General features: G+C 37.2%; 2 protein-coding genes across 2 annotated transcripts; both read left to right on the top strand.

The window, feature by feature from the left end:
* Positions 1 to 6,639: 6,639 nt before the first annotated feature.
* On the top strand, positions 6,640 to 7,523 carry BDR25DRAFT_344345 (zincin; the record flags this gene model as incomplete). Its single annotated transcript, XM_033693931.1, has 1 exon — positions 6,640 to 7,523. Exon 1 carries the CDS (start codon positions 6,753 to 6,755, stop codon positions 7,521 to 7,523), a length of 771 nt encoding a protein of 256 aa, XP_033545207.1. The 5' UTR covers positions 6,640 to 6,752.
* A 1,405-nt stretch (positions 7,524 to 8,928) lies between these two features.
* BDR25DRAFT_344344 (uncharacterized protein) lies at positions 8,929 to 11,493 on the top strand (the record flags this gene model as incomplete). The annotated part of the gene is made up of 11 exons (XM_033693930.1): positions 8,929 to 9,264; positions 9,407 to 9,616; positions 9,752 to 9,817; positions 10,300 to 10,357; positions 10,407 to 10,451; positions 10,729 to 10,740; positions 10,847 to 10,884; positions 11,128 to 11,145; positions 11,211 to 11,225; positions 11,371 to 11,416; positions 11,468 to 11,493. The coding sequence occupies exons 1-11, from the start codon at positions 9,172 to 9,174 to the stop codon at positions 11,491 to 11,493; spliced, it is 627 nt and encodes a 208-aa protein (XP_033545206.1). The 5' UTR covers positions 8,929 to 9,171.
* Positions 11,494 to 11,920: the final 427 nt, after the last annotated feature.

Here is an 11,920-nt window from a genome sequence, read left to right as displayed (position 1 = left end):
CTACTACTACTACTACTACTACTACTACTACTACTACTACTACTACTACTACTACTACTACTACTACTACTACTACTACTACTACTACTACTACTGCTACTACTGCTACTATAAGACTTATAAACATAGGTAACAATAGCACTATAAGTAGTAGAGTAATAAACTAAGAAGACAGGACTGCAGGTGTTACGCTTTAGAAAAATGTTACTACATTTCTAATACTATAATACTTATTATATAATTAACACTTATTTTCTCTACTTTATGCTTTTTACTACTTGTTTACCTTTTTACTATCTTTATATTTTATGCCTAGCCTTAATTAACGACTCTTTACTCTTTATTTTATATAAGCTATTAGTAGTGTGCCTAAAGTGCTTTCTTATAAACTAATTACACTAACTCTTATAGATAGCTGCTTTTAAAAAGGTACTAAAGTTATTAAATTACTTATATATATAGCTATAGTACTTATAAATCTAAGCTTTAAAAACACTAAAGATAAGCTTAATTAAGTTATAGCTTAGCAAGTAGAGTAGTAAATATTTAATAATATAGCTAGCTTACTTAATCTTACTTATAACTTTCTTATTTATATAAGTTAAGATACTATTAAAGACTATAACTATAGTTTTGTTACACTATACTATATATAAAGTAAGTAGTAGTAACTTATAAATCTAATCTATAAAGTCTTTATAGCTAAAATAGCCTTTTTTTACACCTATATAAGGCAGGTAGCTATTTATAGTAAACATAAGTAAAGCTGCCTAGGTTTTCTTTTATTAAATGTTCTACATATTATAGTTTATAAAGCTTATTAGTGTGTAAGTGTAGTGCTGCTAACTAGTCTTCTTACTAAAGATAAACTTATTTAAAAATACTAAATTAGCAGTAGTAAACTACTTTATATAGTAGTAGTAGCTCTTATAAAGCTCTTTATTATAAAGTATAAAGATAGAACATAGGGCTTGCTTACTCTAGCTATAATTATTAAGTAGCTAAGTAACTATTAACTAGTGTACTTTAACACTTCTTAGTATCTATAACTAGTAAGTTATTTTATTATAAAATAGTTAGCTACTTTAATAAAGCTTAGTAAATAAAGTTTACTTATCTTTAAGTTCTATTTTATATAGGTAGCTAAGTATAGCGTTTAAATTACTTAGTTTATAAGTGCTGCTATGCAGCTTTAAGTCACACTTAATTACATACAGCTCTAACTATAACACACTAACATAACTAGTAATAAAGTTGTAACGCTAGCCTAGTAGTAAAGAGGTAATATATTTTAATTTTTTAGTATAGATAAAGGCTTGTCAGATATGCGCACCTACTGTCAAGACAGGAGGAACGTTTGTCGAAAGCTGCTACATAGTACGAGCAATAAGCTCGAACAGTATGTTGCTGCAAATTGCAGCATTTTGCAGCATTTTGCAGCATTTTGCAGCATGTTGCAGCAAATTGCAGCATGTTGCAGCAAATTGCAGCATTTTGCAGCATGTTGCAGCAAATTGCAGCATGTTGCAAGCTGGTCGCGCATAGGGCTAGTGCGCGAGGGACTCGGATCGGAAAAACAAAAGCCGAGCAACACGAGTAGAGCAGAAAAAGGATCGATAAATAAACACGATCGAATACAATCAATCAATCATCCCATACATCATATCCAAACCCATCATTCATCTCAGGAAGCCCAGAAACAGTGCTTCAATCTGACAAGGCTATAGCCTTTAGTTATCAGCTTTCTAGAGATTTTAGAAGCGCAACGCGCCTACATAGGCGTAAGCAGCCGTATAAAGATAATATAGGCTTAAAACATAAAACTATAACTTTAAAAAACACATTGGTATACTTTTTACATATCTTTATATAGCCTTAAGTTTTACTAATGATTATTAAATAGTTATTATATAATTCTTATATAAAATAAGTAAATGTACAGTTTATGTATAAGTTTATACATGTGCAGGGAAAATTATTGTGTTGCTAAGGAATTTTGCTAATTCTTACACTATATAGATTTTTTTATGCTAAGGTTTTACAAAACTTTGCACACGCTACCTGTTGTTCTTGCTTAACGCACAGTCTTACCTGTAATAGCACAGGCAAGACAATAGGTCTGAATGCGGTATGAATCCACTCAGAGGCATATAGGAGTGCGTGGGGACCTAATAACCTAGGAATTCTATTAACACCTATAGGCTATATACAAAGGATATTAGAAAATTACTAAGCTAGGTAAGAGGAGAGGTGCAACTAAATACTTAGAGGAATAGGGGTAACTGCAGAGGACAGGGTTAAGTTATAGCTAGGGCTGATACAGGGACCCTTTAGATAGGTTCTAAGCGACCCAAGATGGAACAATTTGTAAGAATTGTTACATCACCTAGCACACAATTTCTATAAAACCTACCCCCCTCTATCTTTAAAATTAGAGGAGATATTCTAATAAAATTATAGTGTATTATAGCTATAGTATAGTAAAGTTATAATAAATAGTAAAATTACTTAAATATTTTATTTTATTTTACTTAAAGTAAGCTTGAAATTTAAAGTTTAAAATTTTATACCTACTTTATTTACTTGTAACTAAGCTTATACTATAGTAATAAGTATAAAACTTTAGTATAGCTAAGAAAAGCTTAAAGTAATACTTAATTAAGCTTAGAAAACCTAGTCACTATAGTTATTTATAATAAAGCTATAAAGCTATAAAGTATAGTAGTTTTTAGTAGTTAAAGCTATTATACTAATACTTTATATTTATAAGTTTTAAGCTAATAAATAGTTACATTTAGCTAAAATTTACTATATAATTATATTAATAGCTTTATTTAAGTTTAAATATATATAAAAGATATAAAATAGTAGATTTTTATTTTTTAAACTTTTAATTTTTAATTTTTTAATTTTTTAAGTTTTTATTTTTTAATTTTTAATTTTTAATTTTTAATTTTTAATTTTTAATTTTTAATTTTTAATTTTTAATTTTTAATTTTTCTAAAAATAAGTAATAATATGCTACTATTATGTTCTATTATAGTAATTTAGTATATATACTGCTACTTTATACTTTATACTTAAAAAGCACTTTATTAACATATGTTGTATATAAAAAAAACTATAAATATAGTATTTAAATACTTTTTAGCTTTAATATAGTGTACTACTAGCTATATAACTATAACTTATAACTTGAAATTTTATAGTAACTTATTTAAGCCTTAAGTAGTACTTAGTAAAATATACTAATATACTTTTAATATAGTTTTAAAATAAAACTCTATAATAAAGCTTTTAAGCTATTTTATTATAAGTAATATAGTAAACACTCTACTATTAGCTACTTTTAAGCTGTACTTAATTAGTTTTACTTACTTAGTAAGTAAATTATTACTTTTTTATCTACTTTTACTTTTTATTTATAAAGTACTTTAATATTTATAGCTATATAAATAAATAATTAATATACTACTAAAAACTTATAACGTACCTAACAGGTTGGCCGGCCACTTTTGCTAAGCCCCCACCAAACTCTACCTATCTACATAATGCCTTAACAACAACACTAGATTAAATCTTTTAAATAATGTTAGATACAGCTTACTCTTTAAGCTCTTAAATAAGACTTAAAACTTTTTTTACAACGCGCTGCAGCTATCTATAATGTCTCTTACACAACACTAAGCAATTAACGCGCTAAACAGCCTTTACAAGCAGAATGCTAGCCTAAATTAAGGAATCTAACTAAGCTTAAGAAGAAGGTAGTTGTTAAGTATATACTTAAGCTTATAACACACAGATTTCCCCTTAGGCTTATAGCTGTAGCTAATATAGCTAATTCCTTGCCTGTAGAGCGCAATCTAGGCTAGGTTAGCTTAAACTAGACTAGTATGTAGGTTAAGCACTGCCTTAAGTTTATAATAAAGTTTAATTACAAGTATAATTATAAAAAAGTGCTTTATAAAGATCTAGAGGTTATCTAGGGCTAGTTTTGCCTAGTAGCTAACATAAAAGCTAAGTATAGTATCTAGGATAAAGACAGGTATAACTTTAACAAGTTAGGCTTTATAATAGGCTAGATATTAACTAGAGTAGTTGTTATAGCTTTAAAAAGACAAGGACAGCTAAAGGTAATATAGTAAGGTAATAAAAAGTAGACAACAGTTATCTAAGGTATTAACATAATAAAGTAGGCTATAAGATTATAGAGCTTTAAGTAGCAAATAAAGCTGCTACATAATATAGATTACATAAAAGAAAGCAGATTTAGGTAAAAAGAACCTTAATAGTTAAGAATAAGGCTTGTCTAACTGCTCTAAAGGAGTTTAAAGCGTGTAGTAATAGAAAGAAGCTAAAGATGCAAGTGCGCGCTAAAGAAAGTAAGCTAAGTTAAAGGTAATGCAGGCAGTGTAATTAGACTAGGCATAACTTGCGTATGTGTAAGTAAGTAGCAGAAGTAGACTTTAAATAATATCTTATGTTATATTACTTTATACAGGGCTAAAGTGGGCTGTTTTGCGAGAGAATAGGGTGGTTTTAGTAGAGGCTTAGCAAAAGTGGCCGGCCAACCCGTGTGGCCGGCCAACCCGTTAGGTACGTTAGTAGCTTTTAATTAGTATAAAGTAATCTAAAAATTTAGAGAATTTACTAGTATAATTAATAAGTTATTATAAAATAATGCTTAAAATCTAATAAAAAATAAAATCTAAAGCTTTGTTAAACTATATAATATAAACTATTTTATAAGCATTTTAGTATTTATTTCATTTTTAGTACTTAATATCTATACTATATTAAATTTTTAGGCATTTTTATTAAGTAGTTAAAAGGATAGAAGGGGGTAGGGGTTTGTGAAGAGCGTGCGCCAGGTGAGCCCGTGCGTCAAGCGAGAAACACGGGTAAAAGCGAGGCGGGAGACGGAACGACGCGTTAGCCCGTCCCTCTGAACGACATAAATCTTATCTCAGCTAGCTCAGACGTGAGGAGAGAACCGAGGACGCACAAACCACCATGCATATTGCTACTCCAAATAGAGTATGGCCTGGGGGGTTAGCGGTTTCTGACCCCTGTCAGTAGCGTTTCTCTCCTCAGCCGTCTGAGGGACTTTTGTGATTTTTTCTATGAATAGGCCTATTTCAAGAGCATCACAATAGAATTAGATTTACAATATCTCTACTACTATATGTCTGAATAGGCTTAGAATTTGATAGAATGTAGAGACAAGCTGTAGCTATAAAATAGTATATTTTTTACTAAATTCTAACTATTATTGGCAGAGAAAAATCTAAACGCGCGCAGAAGTTTGACCTATCCATACCCTGATTTCAGATTCATAGTATCGCCCTCCTGACTAGAACTTGACAACTAGTAGACCAAATTCCCTAGGATTTTGCAGGATCCCTGACAGAGCTAGTCTGAGACAGCTCCTAGATCCTCAGAGTCCTCAGACAACAGCTGGTTGAGCTGCAGACATGAGGGCGATCGCGACGTCCCTAGACTACCATCCACTACAGCTTAACAACTAGCAGACCAAATCTCCTAGAATTTTGCAGGCTCCCTGACAGAGCTAGTCTGAGACAGCTCCGAGATCCTCAGAGTCCTCAGAGTCCTCAGACAACAGCTAGTTGAGCTGCAGACATGAGAGCGATCGCGATGTCCCTAGCCTACTATCCAGCTTGACAACCAGCGGCCTAGATCTCCTAAAATTTTGCAGGCTCTCTGATAGAGCCTGTCTTAGACAGGTCTTAAATTCTGAAGATGATATATTGTGTGGTTAGGGAGTCGCATTGAGGTGTAGTTGTGGGGTCATCAAAATGTCCTGCGCAGGACTTAATGGCGCAATACTCTGCTGAATCTTGTTAGAATTAGGTTACAAAAATGTTAGGATATAGCTAGAGACTGTCTCTATTACCTATTAAAATCTAACCTAGTTTGGACGAAAAGTGGTAGAGCTACAGTAATTCTTAGTTGAGCTGGTGCATGGTGGAGGAGGTTTAGAACCACGATATCACCTAAAAAATCACAAAAGTCCCTCAGACGGCTGGGGAGAGAAAGCCTTTCTTATACCCTCATTGGCTAGAGAGATGGGGCTTGCGCCACTGAAGCTACTAGCAGGGGCTTGCCCCTGTCAAGGCTCTCTCCCCATCCCGTCTGAGCTTGCTGAGATAACATAAATCAACCGCGTTTAGAATCACATGGCACCACCGCTCACCGCTGTAATCGTAAGCATCAAACTTAATCGACGCCATGCAAGTGATATACGCATGATGCAGCAGTTTGCATCGACTTTGACAAACTGAAATTCACCTTCGGCGGCTCCGGCACGACGACATCCCACATCAAGAGTAGTCCCTCGCCTAACTCGTGGGGGCGCTCACTGCATAGGTTGAACATGCTTGACATGCAGGTATCTTGACTTTCATGGCGTCTCTAAGGCGTTGCCGTTCTCAGCTGAGCTTGTGGAGCGGCTGGAAGGCCGGGAAGCTAACTGTCTACAGGGTCTCGCAGCACGCCCAAGCCGAATCGAGGAGCGAATCGCAAGGCTTCGAGGGCCTCGCCTTGATCATTGGAGATTCGAGAGCATATAAAGCGGGTAGAATGCAAGGCAAGGATCGTCACTCAGTCCTCAACCTACAAATTTCTTCTCACTTGCCAAACTGGCCGAAGCATTTGATCCCTGGTGTGGTGATATCAACGAACGTGCAATTACAGCGCTAGCCTCTGGCCAAACCAACCCTGTTGTCCCTTCAATGGCGAAGACCATCATCCCCGTCTCGGAGCTCACCAAGTATCCCTGCGACACGCAGGAGGAGGAGGATCCCTCTTTTGGTCCCGCCCCCATCTCCAACTTGGCCGGCACTACAGGTGACAACAACCCGGACGAGCCCGACTCCCTCGTCGTAGGCTACGGGACCATTGTTCCCCGCTGGGATGTTCATCTCACTCAGGGCAGAGTCCTCCAGTACTTTGTGCAAGAGGAGAGCTTCACGTCTCCCGACCAAGCGCGATCTACAGCCAAAACGTTCCAGGATGCCGCCGATACATGGAACGAGCTCGAACTGGGTGTCGCCATCTCCGAGACGACAGGCCAGGACAGCGCAAACTTCTACCTCGTGTATAAGCCCAATCCCACTGTTGGGTCGGGACGCAACACGCTCGCCCGTGCCTTCTTCCCTCACGAGGTCGACCAGGATGTCATCGTCTTCTCGCGTGCCTTTGATCCGACCGCCAAACCCATCCTCAAGAACATCTTCCAGCACGAGATTGGTCATATCCTCGGCCTACGCCACGAGTTCGCCATCACGGGCGACGATAAGAAGAATATCATGCCCGAGGGTCATGGCGCTATTCAGTTCCTCAACAACAACTACAACTCGATCATGAGCTACAACTTCCCTCCCAAGATCCAGGACAGCGACCGCGAGCAGATCACTCAGTTCTACAAGCTGAGCAATGGTTACATGATGGGGGATAGTCCGATCACCGACTATCAGCCCCAGATTCGACGAAAGAACAGGTAGGATGGTGTGGCATAAGTGCTATAAGGGAACTGGCAAGAACACTGGTAGCAAGGAGCAGCTCAATGGGTCCGTCGGTCTTCCGAAGGATGCTTGTACACGTATCTTGCACAGGTAAGTCACCAGTAGAATGGTAGCTGAGAGGCTTGAACATCACCACCTCGAGCGGCTGCAGCGTGTGAGTGCTGTGAGGTGGATAGATACCTAATAGTATCTTATGTCTGTGGCAGTACTCCAGAAACTTTTCTGTTAGGTGGCTGCCATGGCCATCTACAAGCAATAAGCGGTCCTTTCTTCGAGCTTTGCCTGCTGTGAAGCGCTCAAATACCTGCTGAAGCCAGGCAAGACCAAGCCCAGCGTTCGACCAGCCACTGCTTGATACTCCAAAGAAGGCCATATGTTCTCCTGCCTCTACATCCTCCACCCAAGTTGTTTGTATGTTCTTGGAGTCAGCCTCATATATGAGAGCTGGCGGCAACGCCGTACCATTAGCGCAAACACACGCTAAGAAGCTTATCCACTCGCGATTGCCATCCTATAGCACCTGCTTAAACTGCTTCTTCTGAAACAGCCTCTTACTGAATATCCTTTTCTGTCTATCAACGGCCCCATTCATGAAGCCCTTTCTCACCCATATTATATGTATGCTCAGGCTCTACTTCGTAGAAGTTGATTTTGCTGCCCAGCTGTTCCAATTACACCTTGTAATTATCACCAAAGTCAGCAGCGTGGCGTTAGGGATCCATAGAAGTGCTTCATCGAGATGTGAGCTTATCTTGGTGTCGGCAGAGGAAGCGAGTGACCCAGCTTTCAGACAGGGAATCCAGCGATATCGGCTGCGAAATTCTGCACCATCTCTCTTGTAGAAGGTAGCTTACGCTCTGTCAATCCCTCTATATACTTTACAAGCTCTGCTTCCTGTTGTGGTTGTAGATTCCGTTGTGATATTGATACCTCTTCTCGAGAGCGTGTTTCGCGGCAGTGTCTACGCGTCAACGTTGAGCGAATAATACCATGCTTATCAGCTATTCTCTGCCACGAGATCTTGTCGCCAGATGACATAAAATCATACTCTGCGAGAGCTTCTTTAATACCTGTCATTGTTGTTGTGCTGTGATGCTGAGAAAAAATAGCGTATATGTGAAGCTATGTGAGGCACCAGAGGCATGAGGAACTGCATTGAATGTATTGCTAGAGGAGTCCGTTGCGGGAGTCTATATATATGCGAAATAAGTGGGTCTTGGCAACAGACCATGGTGCCGACGCATCCGACCATCTTGTGACGACACATCCGACACATCCGACTATCGTGTGACTATGGTGACGAAGCATCCGAGTATCACCACTGCAAACAGTATATCTGCCAAGTAGCGGAACAGATCCTTCTCCATTCGCGCTCCAGGCGTCACTTACCAACATCGTTCTCTCTGGCGAAGAGCTAGAATTTGCCGTCTATCGAGCTCGCTCCCCTAAACACGGCGACATTGCTCTACGTATCCCGAAAAGCTCAACATATGAAAACGTCAACGATCCGAATATTGACTCCAAGTCATTGCTAAAACAAGAGTTCAGTTTATACTGCCATTTGCAAACAAACAATATCCCCGTTCCCAGCCCATGCGAGTTGCTAGAAGTCGCTGGTAAATCAGTCATGATGAGTCAGTTCGTCGAGAGTGACGATTCAAGCGTAGAGTTACGCAATATTGGAAGCAGAGTTGGCAACAATCAAGTCAATCAAGTCAGGGTGAATTGCTTAATTGATTAACAGATCTAGCACGTTTTAATTAACTTAATTAACTTAATAGCACAAATAAGGCTTAACTTAATTAACTTAATTAACTTAATTAATAGATTACATAGTAAATTAACTGCTGTATATCTTGTAGATAGTCTCTAGGTCTTTAGGAGAGATAGCGTTACTACGTGGACTTTTTGCTAACTTTGTAGGCTTTAAGCTAAGGCGCTTCCAACTACGTAGGCTTTGTAGGGCAGAGAGGAGGTCTGCCTTTATGCAGAGACGCCTTGTCTCCAGCAAATCACCTAGCTCAGAGAAGGTCCTCTCACAATTAGTGGCCGCCACAGGGATGCTGAGGATTGTAAGGGCAAAGCGTGATAAGATAGGGTACTTGTTAGCCTTCCTTATCTAGTATAGAATTAGGTTGCGCGTAAATAGGGACTTTTTTAGTATAGGTAACTTAATTATCTAGCGCTTAAACTTATTACAGTAATAGGTTAGGCAGGCGTTGTCACCTTATAGGGCAGCTCTTATAAAATCTGACCGGCTCCTAGCTGGCCCTGTACGTGCCTTCTTTAGCAGAGGCTCTAGAGTACTGACAGGAGAGGCAGCGTCTTTAAACTCTACCTACAAGTGTTAAAAGCTAAGGTAGCAGTTATCTAGCTAGCCTTTGTATATGTAAGGTCCTTTACAAAGCTCCTTGTTGTAATTAAGAGGCACTGCTTACACTTTATCTATGTAACTTTTTGTGCGTGGGTAGAGACAGCAGGCAGTGTAATAAGCTGGGGCGTCCTTTAACTTACGCATATAATTAATAATCTTAATATAAGCTATGTTATAGGCACACCTGAGATTAATTAATTAAGCAAGCTAGCAGTTTCTAGCTTAATTAATTGCGTTTTAGTATAAGGTTTAGCTAGATTAATTAAATTAGCTTAGCAGAAAGTTGCTAGCTTAATTAGTAGCTTAGGTGCTTAATTTCTAAATAAGAAAGTTGTATATATTTTTTAGTGTTAAGTCTTAGCTGTTGTTCTATGTATCTAGATTATTGTCTTTGCCTACCCACTTACTAAGCTTGTACAAAACGTCTATCTGCTTGTTAGTAAGCTTTAATTAGCCTATATTATTATTATTGCTGCTACTAAAACTAGCCTATCTCTATTATTATACTAAGTGTAGTGCTGCAAGTAGCTTAGGTAATATACAGCGTTAGCAAGGCTCTAGTAGATCTCTAAGCTTACTAAAGACACGCTCACACTTACAGCTTAAAGCTAGTATAAAGAGTATTATAAGCGCTATCTTACTAAGGTTAGAATATTAATTGCGTAGCCTAAACTAGTATTATATAGAATTAGTGCTTTTGCTAATAATTAGCTTATACTTTTACTACTTATACTTATCCTTCTTAGTATTACTACGTGTAGGATTAATAATACTATTAATTATGTTGTTAATATTGCTTAGTTTCTTTAGTGCGTGTGTGTAGTAAGGCCTTAGTAACAGTAGCAACTTATAATCTACCTATAGTGCCTAGAAATTAAGATTATTAGATGCTAGCTAATTAGACTTTTTAGCCTACGCTTAATTACAGTAATGTTTGTAGCAAAAATAGAGTATTATAGCAGCATAGTAAGCTAGTAAGTTGTTAAGTTTAGTGTAGTACTTATTTACTTTAAGCAGCGCTGCGTGTAGATTAATAGAAAGATAATCTTTAGGCGCCTTATTATAAGCGTTATAGACTATGCTATTATAGTAGAGGAGGCAAGCTTCTAATTAAGTAAGTAGAAACTTAAACATTAAGATTACCTTAGTAATTACGCTAAAGCTATACTTACTATGTCCTTTAAAGCGCTTTATATACTCTTTAAGTAGCCTAAGAACTTCTATATAGTTAGTAACAATAGCCTAATTAGTAGCTATAAGGCTGTCTAATCTTATCTACTATAGAGTAGTAGGCTAATTCTTGCCCTGTAAGTTAGCGTAGATATCCTCTTTTACTGTATTTTGTATGTGGGTGTTTGCGTACGCGTTAATAGCTAGTGTAAGCTTTATAGCTTGCTTAAAATAGTTAAAGTATAAGTTCTAGCGTATAACTACTAGCTTAATTAGCTGCAGTATTGTAAGCTTATTATCTATGTTATAAGGCAGCTTGCAGTAAGCTGTACGCTGCGCCTTCTTAAAGAGATTATACTGCTGCAGTGTGTAAATATAGTTAATAATATTAAAAAGTACGCCTAAAGGTCTATGCTTTTACTACTCTTTTATAAATGCTGCCTTGTTAGCAAGCTTGTTAACTCTCTTATTATTATATAAGTCTGTATCTCTGCCCTAGAGCAGTCTCTGCCTAATTAGATTAATTATATAAGGGCTATAGTAAAGGCATTAGCAAATAAGATTAAATTTAAGCTTATAAGCAATTACAGCAACAGTAGTGTTATTATTAAAGGCGTTATTAAGAATAAAGTAACTAAGTGTGCGCTTGCTTATGCTAAACTGCTTTAATATTAATAATACAACCTTAGCTAGTTAATTGCTAGTGTAAGCGCCTATAAGCTAAGGCAGCGTAATAGGTAGGTCTTAGAGCTTGCTATCTAAGTTAATATAGTAGGTGACAATACTAAGAAACCTGCGCTTACTAGCTTTTATTATCTATCTGTTAAAGCTT

Source organism: Lindgomyces ingoldianus (assembly GCF_010093535.1).
Source record: "Lindgomyces ingoldianus strain ATCC 200398 unplaced genomic scaffold BDR25scaffold_25, whole genome shotgun sequence".
Lineage (NCBI taxonomy): Eukaryota > Fungi > Ascomycota > Dothideomycetes > Pleosporales > Lindgomycetaceae > Lindgomyces > Lindgomyces ingoldianus.
Note: the sequence above shows the minus strand (reverse complement) of the source record. Positions and strands in the feature narration are given on the sequence as shown.